Source organism: Lissotriton helveticus, chromosome 5_1 (genome assembly GCF_964261635.1).
Source record: "Lissotriton helveticus chromosome 5_1, aLisHel1.1, whole genome shotgun sequence".
In the NCBI taxonomy this organism is placed as follows: Eukaryota; Metazoa; Chordata; class Amphibia; order Caudata; family Salamandridae; genus Lissotriton; species Lissotriton helveticus.
In genome coordinates, this window is record NC_136065.1 from 1,164,880,774 (window position 1) to 1,164,901,089 (window position 20,316).

The window sequence follows — 20,316 nt, forward strand, 5'->3', positions numbered from 1 at the left end:
ATACACTGAGGATATCTCTGCTAGTAATTTTGCATAGGGTGCTACTAATGCAATCTTGTCTATGTGGGCACTATTACAATACTACTAAGGTTAGTAGCTCAGGATGGTTTTCATTGAACATAAGTGGCTCTTGCCACAGAAAAGGCTGGAGACCCTTGGACTAGATTATCTTCACACATTAGAGTAGTCACATGGACTGTACCTATCTTTAGTAGGGATGCATCAGGTTAGGAAAGCAGCAGTGAGAAAGAATAAACGGCCTGGGTCGCATTGTCTTTTTTGATGTCCTTCTTTACACACAGGTAGTAGCTGGAGTCTTTGGAGAACCGGGTAGTGGAGGATCACAATGAAACACTAGACCGCTAACTGAAGGGAATTCAATCACTTCCTGGCTGGGCCTACAATTCCAGGTTGACAATGGCATCTCAAGTATTTAAACCCTTTCACACAATATTTAAGTGCCTGGCAATGAACTCTGTAGTTGTACAGCTTCTCAGCTTTCAAATGAGTTTGTTATTCGGCTCTCCATTCCTTCATTTTGCTATTGTGTGTCCCTTTGGTTCCCCCTGGTCCCCAAACTAGTTATTCAGTACCTACTTCTCTGTTTATATGTTTGTCTGTGTTGCTTGCTCTACCATCAAGCTTCTGATTTATCACACTTTAGCATCCCAGGGTTCCCTACCTGTTCCCGGTTGGAGAAAGGGCACATCATGGCATCATCTACTATGAATTGTGGTACATTGCTGAAATTTCCATTACACTGATGTGCCACTCTTTCTTGTCTCTGGTCCTAATGTTGTGGTCCTGTTCTTCTTCTTGTCCTACATCTAATTCCGAAGACCCAGTCTCAGAAGACCTCATGACTGATGACCAGCTTCTGTGTCTCTCTTGCTTACCCCCTCAATTCTCTATATCTCACACTATTTGTGTGAGAGACACCTATTATAGGGCAGGCAAGATGGTTTGAAGTCAGCAGATCTAACTTCTTCAATCAAGCTTGACAATTTGTCAGACCCTACACACTTTTACCAACTATGGGCCATGCTATCACTAAAATACAAGATGACCTTGCCACTGGCAGGCAAAAATGGGTATATTATCACATCTGAATCAATTAAACTCATTCGTATTAATGCAGCAGGGATGCTGGCGGTTACCGGTTTAGCTATGTCACCAACGAACGGATGTACGGCATTACGACGCGTACTGTTACAACGCGTGCCGTTACAACGCGTTTTTTTCAGGAATTTTTTTATTTACTATTCCAACACCAGCCTACGTACGGTAGGGAAGGTGTTGGAAAGTAAATTAAATAATTCCTTGTCCTGCAGCGCCCTCCAGCACAAGTCGTGGTAACGACTTGCGTTGAAAAGACCGCGTTGTAACGGCACGTAAAGGCTGTTCACCCCAACGAACACCTCGATGAAGGTCGGAGCTTTCATTAAATCTAGTAACATTCTGCCAACCTATTTGCACCCCTCTTTAGCCCTACCAGAGAAATTTGTCAGAGAACCGGTAATGATTAAGACTTTTATGGTTCAATGTCATTTACATTTCGTATTAAGATATTTACAATTTACACCTATTAAAGCAAAGGTTTCCTACGTCTTATCATATTTAACATAGAATGCTCAGACCTGAGCCACACCACCCATTATCAGTAAAAGGTCCAGGTTGCACAATTATAGCAAATTCTTGACTCAATTCAATGGAATTTTTGGAATGACCAACAAACATCATACACTGGTCTTCTTATTCTAAAATAAGGATCCTGAGAAATGCTATCCTACATTAATCATTAATCAGCATAGATTGATGAAGTGGCAGCAGTCACATTCTGCCAGGGGCTTAAAGAGGAATAAAAAGACACCTTATCATTTCTAGTGAACGGATCCATGATTATGACTTCCCCAATTGATTTAACCAGTTGCTGCACCGCAGAAGGGGTGGGGTTTGGAGGGAAGAGGTCTTCTGGTGCAGGGTCTCTCTCCACCAGCTACTTTAGTAGATGGACCAGGGGCGTAACACAGGCCCCCGCATCCCCCTCGGTGCGCGGGGCCCTGAACTACAGGCCCTCAGCACAGTACTCAGGTCTGAGCGCTCCAGATTGAATCTGAAGCGTCCGTGTACATAGTTGCAATATCTGATTGTCCTGAAGGGGTACAATGTACCTGACCTCTCAAGGGAGCCTGATTATTTTTTCCACACCCCCAATTGGTCTAGATGAAACAACAGATTTTGGAAGCTGGATTTTTCAGAAAGTGGTATTGTCAATAATCAGGTTAGAAAACAGGTGGTGCGAGAGAGTAAGACAAAAGGGCCTGTTTACATTAAGGGTATTGTTGTGTTCAACACTGCCCACAGAGGGTGAGAAATAAGGTGAGTAGTTCCTAAACTATAGACATAGGACAAGAAGGTATATCCTTTCAACGTCAGTCACTGATAGGGCTCATTTTCATGCAACTGCAATGATCATAACTCCTCCTGGTTTGCTCACTGCAAAGGCCCTTGCTGATTCGGGTACTTCATTAATTATGAATTTCTGAAGAAGAAACAGATTTCAATTTGGGAGAAGAAAGAAGTGAAGTGATACACTAAATTAATTGAGCCTTTTCACCCCAGCAAGGTTAAGTGTGAGACTTTGCAATAGCTGATTTTAACAGACACTGGCCTTGTTAAGCCATTTTGTTTAACAAACAACATGGTATAATAAGAACTGGAGGCTGGTTTTTAATACACTTAATTTCCAGTTGATCATTTCAAGTGACCACAAATTCCTCAAATTTATTTTTACTAATGACAACTGAATGGAAAACCTTTTAGCTGCTAGGAAAGTTCTCTCTCTGCCAACTTAATTTAGTTTTGAGCAACATTTACGTTATCTACTTTCTTTCCTATTTACTCTATCAATATTTCTAGGAACCACAAACATATAATTAGATGATTGAGCTACCACCACCTATATGATTATGATACAAATAGGAAATCTAAGGCAAACCCATCCTTCAAATGCTAACCAGTCATTAAAAGATTTCTCAATATTACCTTTCCACAATTGTGACATGGTTATTACTGCACTTGTAAGTAATTGAGCATGGAATGCTACTAGAATGCATTATGGGATTAATTGAACTGCACTAAGAGCCTACCGTGATCGCTTGGATCATAGGCTTCAATCTTCAGGAGTTTCACATTTGGACACCCCACATATGAGATAAAAGCACAATCTATGAAGGAAGAAGTCCTCCTCTTGCTCCAACAAGGTATACATAGCTTATCACTTTTAAAACACCTATTAAATCAAAGCCAGATTTAATTCTAAAGCCTGAAGTAATATGATACCTCAAAAGGTATCACACTTACATTAAAATAGTATACCTTATTTCTTGTAAGCCAGGCATTACTTTTGTTAAAATGCTATTGCCAGATAACCCAGTGAAATAAACTAATGCTGTCAAATGAGCGTCATTAGAATTATAGTTGGTCAAACTTGGAATCAGGAAGCAGACCAAAAGAAAACGGTAACAACTTACATTTAACTTAGTGACAGACCAACTGATATCCAACCTTAATAGGTTGACAACCCTCTCCCCCTTTAGTGTTCTGCTTTGTTTTCGAGCTGGATTAGAAAACCCCAAGTGGTGTCATATGCCACCATCAGATTTTAGCCAGGTTTCCTGTAAACATACTACTGCACCACTTTGTACCATGGTTACCAATAAATGGTACAAATTCTGCTATATTTCAGCACTGGACGCAATTAACATTAGGTCAGTTGTGGAGAAGAAACATTCACAGATCTAGATTTCAAAACAGCTGCAATGCAAGACAATTAACAAACACATTGGTGCTATCAGGTTTGATTCATTTTTGCTTTATCTTATTACTCTCAATAGCAAAGTCCCGATTCATGCTTGTTCAGTAATGGCCAATTAGACATTGCCATTAGAAAAGGCTACATGAGTCATCTGCGAAAGGAAAACAGATACAATTGGAGGGATCATTTTGGTTACTGGATCACCAAGGAATTATGCCAAGTGCCTTGATACAGATTTGCTCAACAAAGGACCCCACAACTGTGTAAACTGGAAACCCTTTTCCAACCTCCAAACTCCAACCAACCAAACCATATCCATTTATCCATTGATATTGCTCACTATACAACGTCTCTCCTCGATAGCGCCCTGCCTAGCCCTCAAAAACTTCAAGTCTCTGTACTCCCTTACTTCACTTTATCTCGATGTTCAACTGTATCCAGACTTTAAAGTCTCAAACAATGTTCTCACACAAACCACTCGACACTGTAATGGTGAGATATGAACCCAACTTATGCAGCATCAGATAGCCTTATAACATCTCCAATAAGATAAAAAAGAATCTCAAACGCAGACTGCTGAAACAGCACGGGAAACACTAATAGCTGATACCTACTACAGAGGGACCCACTGCAATAAGAAAACTGACTTTGGCTTCTATTCTAAACACCCTGCAAAGTGGGAAAAACATTTTCTCCACCTTCAAGTTACTAAGTCAATCAAAATATCCTATTTAACAAAACTCACCATGTCGCCCTCCCCAAACTCTAGAGGTGAAATTGCTATCTCTATTTTCAGAACAGGGAACATATTTATACAAGCCACAGACTGTCATCTCACAATCCATTGATCAGCACTTCCCATCACTTTTCACTGCATTAACAAAACAGGGCCTTGTGCCCCAAACTACTCTATCCCCTTTACCTTGGACCATTATCCCAGAACCAGCCTGCCTTTCTTTCCGCACTATATTGCTATGCAACTCTGTGACACCCTCCAACACTCTTATAACTGTTCTGCCCTCATTAACACACTCCATCGACAAATACCTACTAGAATGACTTCACTTGCTTCCTCCCTAACCAGAAAACACACAGTTACAAAACTCGTCATTGCCCACTATGAACCATTTAGAGCAGACCCCCAACTACAGATCGTCTAATGAACTACCTATGGAGGCACCCCTCTTACTAATGCTGTCCCTACTCAGCTCACTCAACGTACCTTCACTTCCAGTCCCAATGACATCGACCCCCCGCACAGCATAGAACACTCGCCTTCTTTACACGCATGAGTTGCTGCTATTCTTCCAACTCTCAAGGTTGGAAGCAGAAAGAACCCACTTAGCCAGCTCCTGAACCTATTGGTGCAAAAACTCGACTCTCTAGCTAACGACATCATGCATCTAAGACAGGACCTCACAAGCAAGACAAAGTTAGCCCACTTGCACACTCTGGATAGTTATAAATCATCTCCCCACACAGGTTCTCCTTTTCCCATACAAAGGACCCTAGGGCCCTCTATTCCCTTGTGCCTTCAGTCCCACTGACTACACCGATCTCTCAGCTCCATTTCATCACTGGAAGCTGATGCGATCAGTGACTCATACCTCGCAAAGAACCAGAATATGGTTCATAAACCTCCCTCCACAATCCCAGTGATAGTGGGCACAAAAGAAATCTCTAGAATTAGCTGCTTGCCGTGACCACCTGCTCAATACACTACCATTCAAACACCATATGCTACCAATGACAATCCCTGCCCTCTTTCATGCATGCTCCTTAACTGTAGATCAGCAGTTCAACACACTACAGATATTGCTGAAACTATACTCAGTGAAGCAATAGATATTGCTTTCATCACTGAATCCTGGCTTACTGACCACTCTACCCCCCTTCTAGACCTGCTTACCCCACCTGGATACTTCATCATAAGACATGAAAGAGCTAAAAGAACAGGTGGTGGACTAGATATCATTCACAAAGAAGGAATACAACTTTCCATCTTAAAAACTGCAGAATATTAGACCTTTGAATACTTCGGATTTGAACTTACAGTCAAAGGCACCTCTCCTGTCAAACTACACATCATCGACCACCCTCCTGGTGATCCACCCTCTTCTCAGAAGAGTTATTTGACCTATTAACATGGTTCTCCCTAATTGACATGAAGGATGTGTTCTTGGGCGACTTCAATATTCACTGGAACAACTCAGAAGACACCACAGTCCAGAACCTCAGCAACCTTCTTGAAATAAAGGACCTTAAACAACTCTGTAATGAATCAACACATATTAAAGGCTACAGTTTAGATGAAAATGATCCATCTCACCCATTGACTTGTCCGACCACCATTCTCATTCTGTTTAATATCGATTCCCACCTCGGATCCCACCCAGCCTTAATTGATAAACTTAAGCTCTGGACTAAGAACATCAATTCCAGGATTTGTGCCGAAACACAGCGTCACCCTTGCACATAACCACTGTTGGTAAACATGATTTCTTTATTAGTTTATACCTCAACAGGAGTTGAATTACACCCTAGGGTTTGCATAGTGAGTTAGCAGGGGCTCTAGAGTTAGTCATAGCTTTACAGATTTTTGTTCGTCCTAACATATTCACGTCATCAATTCACTAAATCATCATAGAGTAGTATTAGCATGTTTTTGTGCTAGGTGGAGTGCTTTTAATGCTTTGTTATAAGCAACTTTAAGACCTCTGGATTGCCCTATTAATTGTTCATAACACATATCCCCAGTACGGCTGCTTGGAAGACTGATGATGCAGAAAGCATGAGCTTGAGAGGGAAGAAGGTTCCGCTGCGGGCTGAAGAGGACCAAATATTAGAAGATTGTATGGCATCACCCAAATTGTATGAAGTAACTTGAAATTATACATTTTATAATGGTTTGGATGAAAATGTTGTACTTTATGTATTTGTCTAATTGGGGCTCATTTCATATGTGGTGCTGGATCATAGCTGCCTGAGTTGAAGAGGTATTCCTTTCCAAACATGTCCTAGTATTACGGTGTGTTTCAGTTTTGAGTAACCCTAGGTGGATACTGATTGGTTATCTGGGTGGATACTGAATGGTTATTAAAGCACAGAGACTGTGTAGCTGCTAACATCCTAAAATAGAGTGCCTAGTTGTTATTTTCCAGGGTATGGTCCCTTTCCTGTGAGGTGTACTCTTCAATGCAATATGATATTGTGTCTTGTACTCACTTCACTTGCTAGATCCCTCTTGGCCTTGGCGGTCAGGATGGAGAGTGCATCAAGACGCAGTTCAAACCCTTTCTCCTTCTGTTTCTCCCAGCTACTTTTGTAAAGGGTCTAAAGAGTTAACAAGAAAAGAGACATTTGGTTATGAAACATATATCATACTTGGCCCGCATTTGAGTAATTAACTTAGTAGTAAATACAATTTTCTATCACTGAATATGTTTGTTTATTTAAAAAAAAACTGAGATCCAGACCATGGGGGATAGGGGACAATTATGCTGCAGCCTTTTTATGCATGAAATCCATGAGTGTGCATTATATCCGTGGGGAAGATATCTCAAGAGTTACAATATTAATAATGATCTGCATCTAGACTCAAACATGTTTGCGTCAATGAATTGCAATGAAATGGCACTATGTCTTGTGGCCAAACTTTGCCAATAAACATCTAATCAGTTATGAAGAAATTACCAGTTTCATATACAGCATCTATTTCAGCACCTAGTTCTGGTGATTTGTAAAGGCTGGTTACAAGATCCAATATTGTACAATTGCTACCAACTCCAAATGTGTGACTTTTATTTGAGATAGGAAAGATTAGCCATTTGGGAAACAAGGTGCGTTAGCAAATATTACCAGGTAGCTAAATAACAAAATGGGCAAGTCAAAATTAATGAAACTCTATCTGGCAGAGGTAAAGTTAAAACAAAAAATTCCCATTCCAACTAATACGGACTTCATTGTAATTGAGTCATTTTAGAATGACAGAAATGAATTTCAGTGAATATCGATGTACTCTGAGCTTACTTTGATTTGTGTGTGCTTTTCAGAAGAGTGAAATTCAATTTTGCATTTTTTGATGCATTCACGAGAAATATCGTCACTATCACATATCAATCTATGCGGTATACATTTAAATCACATGATTGTAGGAGCATCAGGGGTGTTGCTTCGGGGGGGGGGGTGTTTATTCCACAGTAAATACAGGTGCCTTCAATATGGGACGGTGAGGGATCTGTTGGATTTCTCCTGGGATATTTACATGCTCACACACTAAAACACACACACACACACATGTGCACACTCATCTCTGTTTTGAAATTCTTAAAAAATATTGATTATTTCACAAAATATTTTGTTTTAAGTACTGCTACCCCACACTTCTGTACCTTTCCAATGCGCCACTGTCCCTTAAGCCCGACCCACCTGATGTCCAGTTTTGCAGATAGCTTTTACCATGATATGCCAGCTTGTTGGGAAGTCTGGACCTCCCCTCCCCCCAAAAAAAACTTACTGGCCAAGCTATGCCCCTAAGGAGCACACAGCAGCTGGCAATATGGTTTATTGGGTTAATATACAAGCTGACATTAGCAGTGATAAGAAAGTAACTAGCTCGAATTCCAGCAAGGTAAACTCAGCCTTCAATCATTCAACGGTCAATAAATTTGAGTATCATTAAATTGGGCAAAAGTAATTACTGATATTTATAGTACGTAGGAATAGCAGAAGTGTAATATGACACACATACAAAGTTATTATTAATATAATATACAAATTGACGGTATGTCAGTGTAAAACCTTGGGTATTTTCTGAAAATACTTAGAGCAATGCTAACGTTATAATACCTAAAAAGTCATTTAAATTCACCACTTAGTGCATTTGTGACTTGTTCCCACGAATATCTAGAGATAATCCACTATGAAAAAACTGATGTGCAAAACAGTTCCTGGTCACCTTTGGCATCCTCAATAGGTGCACATAAGCTACTAATGCCCTGGCATAAAACAAGCTTTCTAGATTGACTTATTAAGAAGACAACACTATTCGTACCACCGACACATTATGAAGTCAATATAGAAACTTGTATCAGTGTTGGAAATTGCCCCAAAAATTAAAAATCAACGGCAGAAGAAAAATTTACTTTCCTTTGTTCGCAGTGAAGCATGGATCGAAAGCGGATAGATATCAGTAGGTAAGGTCTGCATAACAGCACACCTAGGGGCATATGAGAACATCTGACTGCATGAAAAAGCCTTCTGCTAGCATTATCCATGCAGAAACACTCTTAAGGTGTACACTGAACTTTGTATTGTTGAATTTTGTACTGTAGTCTTTTTTTCCTTTGACAAACTGAAATGTGTGTGTTTATGTGTGAGTGTGTGTCGGTGGGTTTTGTGTGTCAGGAATTCTCCAGGCCTGATAGAAGAATGTTCTTTTTCATTTTCTCCTTTTATTATGTTGTTGACGACAAATAATAGAAACATATTAGGATTGTGGCCCTCAATCCTCTCCACAAAAAGATCTCTTCTACATTTCGGGAATGATTCCTATAGTTCTTGGGTAAGTCCTAGAGGCAGATAAAAGGTAGAAGGAAGTGTCGGCCTCCAGCAGCCAGCTTTCACTATCCCTCAGAGCCACCAAGGGAATGGTTCCCAGCCCTACTTATTGAGATACTGTAGGATAGAATTAAAATTAAGGAGTCCGCAGGCTTCTATTTGGTTGCAGGTCTAGTGGGATTCCCTTCCATTGTGCGTGTTCTCCAGGTATGTGCTCATAGCCACTCTCATGAACATCATAGTATGAATGAGTGGAAAGAAATCTTGTGGAATGGTGCACAGAAATTTTTTAGGTCTAAGAAATCTCAAGGCAGTAATTTGTCCCTAGGCATTGATCCTAAAAATAAAAAGATGTTTCAAGAGTAAGGGAAATTCAGTTTTCAATAAAGAACTTTGTGAAGTACTCAGCAAGCAGGAAATATCCTGTTTCAGTAACACCTTTCTGGCAACTTATATTTTGTCGCCTGTCTGTAGAAGGCATCTAACACTTTGCAATGTAAGCGGCAAGCAGACTGAGTTATTTTTCAAAGATGTAGCGCCTTATTGGTCCTGATGAGTCTTCTGTAATGTCACATGGAACAGGTTACAATCCGAAATGCAGTGGCTAGGTCTTTACAGTGCCATTGAAAGAAAATACATTTGATTGATTTCCTCTTTTATCAAACGTTGCATCACCAACAATCAAAACAAATAAAGATTTCAGAATGTGCCAGAATGCGTGGTTTGATTCTGATAGTATCATGATGTCATTTACTGGGTGGTCCCATTGAAGCATTTGCTACCTAATGACATGTCCCAGAATTCTCACAGGAAGAGTTGTAATCATTCAAAAACGCTTATGCACGTATGAAAAGTCCTCTTTGGTAGAGACTTTTGTTTATTTGCTTTCCATTTAAAAAAGGTGTTGTGGTGTCAATTTGAAAAGGATTTTAAAAAAGAAAATCCCTCAGGCCGGACATGCAAGGCTCATCTTGCACTTGTCTCCACATGTATTCCCCATTATCAGATAACCTCTGGAGAATCTGCCTCAGTGGCTTCATGAGTCCACTAACCATTCACATCTTAGGTCTCTTAGAGAGTTCAATGCGTACTGGTAGGTAGAGAGGCACTGACTAACATTCAGTATCGATGTCAGATCCCTTCGATCGATGTCCAGCTGCACTATCCTTCAGGCCTGCCCCATAAGCTGTACCAATGAGGACCACTTTGCTCTCTCAAAGACCATCTCTCATACTGATAGTAAACTACTGAAATTCTCCATTCGAACCGGGATGCTAATCAGATCACATGAAAACCCTCAGATGTACAATAACTATTTGCTTCTTTTATTATTTGAACACAAAATCACTAGAGAGAGTGAAAAAGGCCTAATATTGAATCAATTTATTTGGCTGTGTTTTTTTTTAACTTATGGCTACTTTGGGAACCACAAATTTGAGCTAAGTATTTTGTGAGAGTTATAATGCAAATAGTAAAGGATTAATGTAGTGTGAAACTTTTTTATTTATTGTTATCCTGTGGTGATCGCTTTATGATTATCATGTGCGTATTTTAATGTTATGAATTTTAGATGAAAACAATAAATACATATGAATATTGAGTAGAATCAGCCTTCTAACATCGAATAAATACTTTGCTTGCCCTCATCCAAGCCGCCAGACACGACTTGCCAGTTGCTCATCAAAAAAGTCACCTACCGCTGTCGTCAGACGCTGCCATGCACACTCACTCACACCTGAGGGAAGGTAGCCCTAAACGTGCATGAGTAAAACATGCATTCTAAACTTTCAATGGCAAATGAGTGCTCGGAGACGGTGCTCAGACTTCACCTACCGCACTCAGATTAGCAGCGTTGACTCTGGCCTGCTTGAAGATGGGCTCGTCCAAGTTGATTGTGTAGTGATGACGAAGCTCCTCTCCCCCTGACTTGTATGTGAGCTGTTTGTGAAAGAAATGAGCAAAGGAACAATAATTAGGCATATTTGAGGGAAAACTAAGATTTCAATTAACAAAGCACAGTTGTTATGCAATTGTTATTTGTGTATGCATATTACTGTATGTATGGTCTATTTGCATAAAATAGTAACACTAAACATAGAAACATAATGCACATTAACGTAAAATGTGCATCATGTTTGAATTAGTTTGAGGGTTGGCTATGTTCGTTGTGCTTTACTGTAAGGGGACATGATTCCACTCTGCATCTCCCATGTGTTTAGTACACACGACTGAGGAAAGCGAGAGCCTGCCAGGGAGAGATGTACTATGTAAGAACATTTCTGAAGTGAGTTCTTTGAAGCAGACTAACTCCTGCTGAATGAAGGAGTAAGACAGGAGCCCCTTTGAGTTGCAGGGCCAGTCCCAACCTCCTTCATTCTTCAGCAGAGGTGTTACTGGAGACGGCGTTGCATAGAAGCTGAATTGGAAGGCCTGTCTCACTTTTGTGCCTTTGTTTCAGGTTCCTGTCAGGGAACACCAAGCTTCGCCCCTTCCTGCATGACATTGAGTGACAAAAGACTAGCCTGACCAGTCTGTGGAAACAACCAAAATTCAGGAACTGGCTAAAAGCAGCTCCAGAGATGGATCTCTGGAAACAATATAGTTGTCTACAAACTAGACTAGCATAACTATTGGTTAGGAGCCCAGGTTATTGTGGTAACATTCTTACTGGCTGTGCAAGGACATACCACAGTATGGGTAGGATTTCCTTAAGCTCCAGTGCCAGGCTCTTTGGTTGCTGGCTACTATCAGATTGATACAATCTGGTTAAGACCCTTGAAAGAGACCTGCAGACAGCCTGGAGCCTGGAGGAGGGGGAACTGCTTGCTGGAAAGAAAGTAACTCCTTGTCTACATTCCCACAGAATAGCGCTTCCTTTGTGGAAGCATCAGCCTAGCTGCCTGGTGACTAAGGAGCACTGCTACAGGTACTGCTTCCAACCCTGGAGCTGCATCTGCCTCGAGAGAAGCCAGCTCGCTATAGGGTACTGGAAGTAGCCCTTGAGGAGGATGTTAGCTAGTGCAAGAGACCGCGGCTGTGCAGAAAGGACACTGAACAGAGGTTAACCAAGTCTGGGCGTCAGGAATCCCCCACAAGTTGATACTGGTCGATGGACCCACCACCAGGAAAAGAGCGTTGGTATCCAAGAACAGTAGTTGAACATGTTCAAGATTTCCTGCTGTGGGCAACTATTTTTTAAATCCCTGAGACTGCTGATCCATGTAGAGATTACAGGGTCCTCTGGGCTTCTAGGGAACTGAGGTGGATGTATGACATTACAACGCATGCTTTTACATTGCATGCTTTTACAACGCGGTTTTTACAACGCATACCATTACAACGCATAGTGCTTTGGGGCGCTGGATAGTGAATAGATTAATTTACTATTCCAACTCCAGTCCCCGTCGATAGTAGGGAAGGTGTTGGACAGTAAATTAAACCTATTCCCTATCCTAAAGCGCCCCCCAGCGCAATGCGTTGTAATGGTTTGCGTTGTAAAAGTTGCATCGTAAAGGCACTGCGTGGTAAAAGTTGCGTTGTAAAGGACGTTTCCCAACTGAGGTACACGAGGTGGCAGTCACAAAATATCAGTGGTTCCCACAGTGAAATAAATAGTCTGGCGAGAGCTTAACTTAACTCTCAGCAATTGCTCATTGTTCATGGTAACATGTATTTTCTCTGGTGTTGCCAAATTTATTGTACATGTTGCCAGGATGAGATAATACTGTTAATGTTCTGTAGATGGACGCCTGGTATTAATGGCAAAGCATGTAGACCAGCTATAACAACTGTGAATGCATTGAGAAATGTACTAGTCCTATCTTAGTGATTGTGATTACCGTGAAAAAGTCTGAAGGCCTAACTGTGTTGATTGGGAAGACTGCAAGTTATTCCACTAAGTCTAGTTAGGGGCATAACTAGGTTTATATGTTACGGACGACTGATATGCTATTTTTTATCCGGTGCCTTGCAGATCACTGTAACAGATGGTATTTAATTCCCCAATGTGATATTTCTTTAAGATGTGTGACATCTACCCTGTGTATATGCGGAGACTTCAAGAGGTGTGCCTGGATTTCAAATTGGGATATAATAGGACAGAGACCCATGTACAAAACTGCAATCGATACAAACGAGACCAAGTGACCCTGGATACCCTTGAGCAAACCGAACAAGTCGTCAGAAATGCTAAATAATGGAGGAAGGAGCGTGCTGTAAATTGTGCTTACTGCAGTATGATTGAGTGTTTACACATGAGTGTTTTGGGGAAGGGCAAAGAAGGTATAAAATGAATAAAGCAATAGAGAATTGAATACATGGTAGGACGGAGCAGTATGGAAAGCACAGAAGACATTAACTGGAATGTTATTTCAGGGACTGAATAGCACCATGGAGGAGTGTAAAGTGTTGGAATAATTGAACATGCTGGAAGTTAATTTAGCACTGTTTCAAATTAATTATATGGGACCTGGGTAGGTATTATGTTCAAAATAGGTGGGCCTAGAGCTGTACTGGTGCTGATATGTAAGATGCTGATTTTTCTGGAGATTAATATGGGTCAGCATACTGATGGAAGATATGCAGGCATGGTGCGTCCTTTGGGGCGTGGGGGCATAGCCCCCCCCCGCCCGCAGCTCCCTCTGCGTCTTTGAACTTAAGTAAACTGAATCAGTTTACTTAAGTTCAAAGACGCCGAGGGAGTACTGACAAATATGTCAGTCAGCATGACGTCGGACAGCCCACCCCTTCAAAGTCTGAAGGGGGTGGGCGGTCTGGCGTCATGTTGACTGACATGATTGTCAGACCAGTGGGGGGCAACAGGCAGCAGCATAACACAAATGCGCATGAGTGGGGACAGAGGGCGAATTTTTTGCCCATGCCCAGTCATGCGCACTTGTGCTTTCACTTGTTTGCGAATGCCCATTAGGAGCCCTTTGGTCTCCTAATGGGCAGGTGGCGGGCGAAGAATAACCGTGCCCTAAGCCAATTCTACCTGCTCAGGACCTCAGGTAGGATTTTAAAATTTTATTTTAACACCACCCCTCCCCCCACCCCTACCCCGCGCGACAATCCCCCCCCCTGCGCGCGAGCCGCGACTGTCTAAGTTGCATTGCTGAGATTGTATGGGTGATGTACGTACCTTTGCCGACTCCATAACTTTACCTACAGACTCCTAGAGACAACCTACCTGGCATTATTTATGCCTATCGTTGAGCTAATACATATGATATGTACAGTGCTTTAAATGGGCCGGTACTCACCGGTACTGAGTACCGGCACTTCTTCGTGTTCTCCTATTGAGTACCGGGACTTCTTGTGTTAAGAGAGTACCGGTACTCCCAGTGGCAGGCATGCTGTGGTCAGTCTCTGGGTTATGGGCGTGTGACAGTTAATGGCGTGTGTATTCCGGCGCTAGGTTGCGGCTGCAGCCTTACACTCAGAGCAGGCATTTGTTAAGATAGCGCCTTAGGCATTTGGCGCCCTTGCTAATTGAGTCTGAAATGAGGCAGTAGGGGGTCCTTTTTAAGATGACTTGTCAGTCCCTTGATGACCTGGGACTGCCCCCTGAACCCAAACACCTCGGGACCTCCCCAGCTCACCTAAATCACTGATAGCTTAGCTGCCTCACGGTGATGGGTCTCTTGGTGTATGTCAGCAGGGGTGAGACGGGGAAGAGGGCGAAGAAAGGGGCAATGAGGTGTTAAAACATTGCACAAAAGCCTAATCATAAAGGATTAAAACAACTCTAATCAGGCAAGTCAGACAGAAGCAGGGACATGAACAAGGCGGTTGCAGGATGACAGGGGTTCTGCTGCTGATTTTCCCTTAATGCTCACAGCTCCGTGCGCCCCTCGGAATACTGGCCCCCTGGGCCCAGCTCGCCCACTCTACAGGCCGGCCCTGCTCACACCCTGACAGCGCGACAGGACAGGAAGACACATGTGGTATGACAGCTAGAGCTCTCGACATTGGAACTGTCGCGCTGTCAGTTATAGGGAAAGGTTGCAGCGCCATTGTCTGTCATAGCGCCTCGCGCCGTTCGGCCAAGTTCGGCTCGTGTGTGCAGGGCACATTGGTCCATTTTTGCAGTTATATATAGTGCAAACTTGGCAGGAGGGCATTAAAGTGCTTTACATGAGAAGCACAAGTTCTACATGAATGCATACTTTTTGTTTTTATGGCACAGGTGATACCCCAGCGTGGGTTCAACATCCTGTGATTCAGGGCAAATCACTTAAATCTCCTTGTGCCATAAAAAAAAGTCTGCTTTCGTGTAAAACTTCTGCTTCTCACGTTAATGCCCGCGGGCTAAGTTCACCCTATATTTAATTACAACAAACACCAATTACACCCTGCAGCTATGAGCAGAACTTGGCCAAGGGCACTGGGGCACTTTACATTGAAGAAGAAAATGCTGATCGTGTACAAGGCTGCCTTGAAGCCACGCCCCCAGATACGCCCCTCCCAGGCCCACCCCAATCATTTTGGTGAGTACCGACACTTCTCTTTTTCCATTTAAAGCACTGGATATGTACCGTGGGGGCACCAGAGGAGGGAAGAGGTGGATATATCATGGCAGAGGGAGTACGTTTTCAAGCTCTTGTTATAATCTGTGTTAAAAAAGGGGAAGCTTTTGAAACCTCCACCGCACTCGCTTCTTTATCCACGGATTCTGTGGCTCAGTACCTAAGCTGTAAGTTATGCGGTGAAATAAAACACTGTTTCTATTGAATTTACAGCATGGACTAATTTGTCCCAAATGCATAAATCACGACATTAGTCACTACTTATTAGCAGATACAAGAGCTAGATTGCAAACTGAAATCTCAGGTACCATTGTTATGAGTGCTTTGTCACCACCTTGGATTTCATGCCTGAATCCTAATTCTGATAGAATCCCAAAATCTTGAATCCCCTTCTAATTTATTCCTAACTCTGAATCCACTGATATGGGTAAGGGAGCAGAACTATCTCTTCTGATCCAAAGCCCGAGGATAATAAGAGATTAATGGGGCAGGGGCCTGTAGTCGAAGTCTGAAAAACACGGGAGGGGGCAAAAACAGCATGATTTCTCTTTTCATCTGCTGTTTCCATTATTTGTGGATGTCTGGACTCCTTCTTCAACAGGAGACATTTCACGAAATGTTTTGAGGAGAATGTAAATAGGCAGAGATATGGGATGATTTATACTTCTTTAGTGGCATGCGTGCAGTGGATTTTCGACTTCCTGCATGGGTGCAGGGAATGGGGGTTGGAGCGAGATATGAAGTAATACATATGGATCACTCTTTAGGTGATGGTGACTGAGGCTTACTGGGTGAGAGGATGTCGTGTGACACTCTGCATCTGCCATACTCTTTCGACGTAGTTCACTTGATCCCTGGCTGAGAATCTGCATCATCAACTTTTACCCCTTTATTGAGATTTTGTTCATCCGGTGAATGGCAGCACTGGCTTTGATTTTCAGTGATACCGTCGCAAACTGTAGATCACGTTGAAATGATACTCTCCCCCGGTAGAATTGGGCTCGCTGGCCTGCTGTAATACATGTTGCTTCTGTCTGCCCACCACGTTCAAATTTCACCAGCCACCACTGAAGATATGTGATTTGAAAAGACATGATATGGGGTTCAAAAGTCTTTAGGGCAGTGTCTACAAGCCTTATACTGGCACAATCATTTATTTCGAATAGGCCCAGGTGAAATTTTGTTTCCAATGGCATAATCTTGTGTAATTTCCCGCATTTCACGTTACACTTGTTACACAAAATACCCAAGATCATGACTCATTGCATACTTGAGAATTTTTGCTGGTAAAAATCGTATCTCAGGAGCGTGTGAACAATATAAACGTACAGCATGGTGCTCGTGTCGCATGTGATTTTGTATTTTGTTAGAGAGTAATGCATCCGTGTGTCCAAAATGGATGCCAGGATGCATTTCATGCTAAAGAAATAGGGCAAAATGCCAGACCAGCATTTTGTGTAATTTCACGTGATTTTGGAGAATTTAATTAATGTTCAGTAAGGAAAATGGTACAAATTTCACACGTCTAACTTTAAACTTTGTTTTTGAAACGTCAGGGCGTATATGATTGTGCTTTCTACTGGGAGAACATTTAATTATGCTATTGGGTCCTTCCCAAGAGGGAGCCTAGGTACCAGTCTAGAAGTTGTCCAAAGTAGCTGTAATGATTAATGGATGTATCTCCTTGATTAAGTGGATGTTTCGGGGGGAGGGGCACAATGGACGATCTAAGCAATATGCCTTTTTTCAAATTAGGCTGCTAAAAAAGATCATGTCTTACGTTATGACTTCAAGCAACGCGATCACGCTCAGATGCCATTACCACGTTGTTGTGCATTAGATAACAGTCCTCGAGCCGTGAACCCAACCAGCATACATAAGTGTTTTGTGCAACGCTCCGGATATATACCCATATGGTCCTAGGTTTGCCCACAGTTACGAGTGACTCGGTTTCCATTCCCATTTTTTGGCATATTATTCAGGTGCACCAACCACCCTTTCTTTGTTTAGAATTCTGCCCCCGAGGAAGGGACCTGTGAGTCCCGAAATGCATTGGGCTTCGGGCTTTGTGACGTCAATGGGCCATTTGAAAGCTATTCACCGACTGAGATAAGAATTGTAATTTAAAGCAATGTTCTATTGGATAATTGCATTGTACAATACTAAAATTGTTTTAAATCTATGGATTTGTTTTGTAAAAGCGAATTAAGTTGCTGTCAGATGTAATTATAATAGTACACTGTTGAATGTAAGAAGTATCTTACGCTTCAAGATTTATCATTTAATAATAAGATTTTGAAAAAAAATGATAATTGATTTAGTGTGTTTCTATATTGTAAAAAGATAGTTTATTAACTGAGAACGTGTGTTCAGTAGGAACAGTGCCCACTACAATCAGGGTTCACCCTGTAAATTCTAAAGTTTCAACCGGTGTCAGCCATGACAGTTTTGATGGGATGCATGATGGGCTAGTAGACTGCAGTGGTCCTGAGGTGTCCCAGAAATCTGGTCTTGTGCCTCCAAGAGGAAACAAATGAACTGGCCAGCCTGATGTCCAACCCTAGGGGATTTGACCTTAGCTTCTCTTTTGCTTTGTTCTCTTCATTGCTCTCTGTTCGTAGGCAAGATTTTATTTTCAGGGAAGTTTTAATATAGCGCGAACTTGACTCAAAGGTATCAGAGCGCTGTACATGAGCATCAATTGCTTTAACAACAGACACATTAATTTTGTTAGGAATGTTAAGTGATTTGCCCAGAATCAAAGGATGTTAAACATCCCTGCCGAGACACAAACCCAGTTCCCCAGCTTTGAGGTGACCCGCTCTCATGTGAATCATATAAAAAGCTATTTCATCAGTCTCCTCAATTCTTAAAAAGCCCATCCAGTGAATGATGTCACAGCAGATCCTCAAAGACTTGCCTGATCCAAACAAAGGAACATTCTAGAATGCCTATTGTTGGTGATTGTTAGAGATGCAGGATTGGGCAAAGAAAACTGTTTTTTCCATAGACTAGATAGAAAATGTTAGGGGACAAGATCCTGCTCCACGCTACAATTTTCGTCCTCCAATATGTCACTTCTGACCACTCTTCATTTCTATATTCATCGCAAATTTGGCCACACGATCATGATGCTTCCCTCTGTGATAATATCATGCACTTGAGGGTTATTGTTTTTTCATATATCTCTATATAAATCTGTATATCACTGTGTGTACCTATATATTTTATAATCAAATATTGATGTTGTTCCTTATTGATCTGAAGTATCCTTTAGCCTCAGTTGTGCTTGGTAAGGTTCATGATTCTAGTAGGCTCAGAAGCCATTTTATTGAAGGTAGCACATTTGCACATTTATGAAAAGCGTAACCTTGATTGCAATACATGTAACTAGAAGCAGGAGTTTATCAGAATAATGGACTGAGCATTGCATTCATGAATGATATCTTTTTCTCAAGGACGTGTCTCGCTTCCTCGAGAAGGATCATGCCACCTGCTCTTTAGATAAGTTTTTGCTGAAAGCAACACGTTTCTGTCACATGAGCAGGTTCCAAGTGAGAAAACTTATGTATACTGTACTAAACTAAATGTATTTTAACCAATAGGTTCCAACTGACCCTTTTCTAGCAAGACCTCCGTTCATTTGAATTGGCAATTATTTTTTTTTTATTTGCTGTGCTGGTTGCTACTTTTGCATTACACACATGTAAGACTTAAGGGCTTACGGACGTGTTGGGTTTTATTTTTAACACCCCAAAACCTGAACTCCGTGCCATTCTCTCTACGGGCCACTTCCAATAGAAAGTATTTCGTAAAAATTCTCATACCCCACTTTTGTTTATCATCCTCTCCAGGTAGTCAGATTGTGCTTTTTTCCTTTTCTTTTGTCTCTTGCAGCTGTGTGCCAAGAAACCCCTGTATGTGCATATGCCTGCTGTACTCAAGATAAACCTAACTTAGCCTAACCCGAGCTCCGTCTGAGCTAACCAAAGGTGTGGCAGGCGACATCCCTTGAGGAAAATGTGGTATATCCCATTACCAAACTGTCGTGGACGCGCTGCCATGGACTGTATCAAAGTATTTGGCCTCTGCCCCCCTCACCTCATAAATCAAAACCTCTGTCTTATAATATCTGAATTAAGCTACTGTGGGAGCTGAGCTAATGGGGGTCCAGCCTCGAACCTCTAACACTCTTATCACGCAGAGCAGTTCAGTTCCAGTCAATAACAGGCAGGCATGTCTCAAAAATCATTAACCATCATTAATCATTAACCATCACAGCTGCATGTGGTTTTGCAAGATGTGAGCGAGCTCCTGGGCGAGCAGAAGCTAATAAACAATTGGGTAATCTATTCATGGCAGTCCTCAGCACAGGAAGCCCGCCCCTGAGGCCTTCACTGAAGGAAGTGGCCG

The 20,316-nt window shown here is 41.9% G+C and overlaps 1 protein-coding gene across 1 annotated transcript in view; it reads right to left on the minus strand.

Annotated features, from left to right (window-relative positions):
* The window catches only part of NRAP (nebulin related anchoring protein), a 417,859-nt gene that overhangs the window by 151,406 nt on the left and 246,137 nt on the right, over positions 1-20,316 (minus strand). The window contains exons 22-23 of the mRNA XM_078643841.1: positions 11,210-11,314; positions 7,043-7,150 (exon numbers count right to left, since the gene is read on the minus strand). Coding sequence (XP_078499967.1) covers positions 7,043-7,150; positions 11,210-11,314 — 213 coding nt within the window. The remainder of the gene's footprint in view (positions 1-7,042; positions 7,151-11,209; positions 11,315-20,316) is intronic.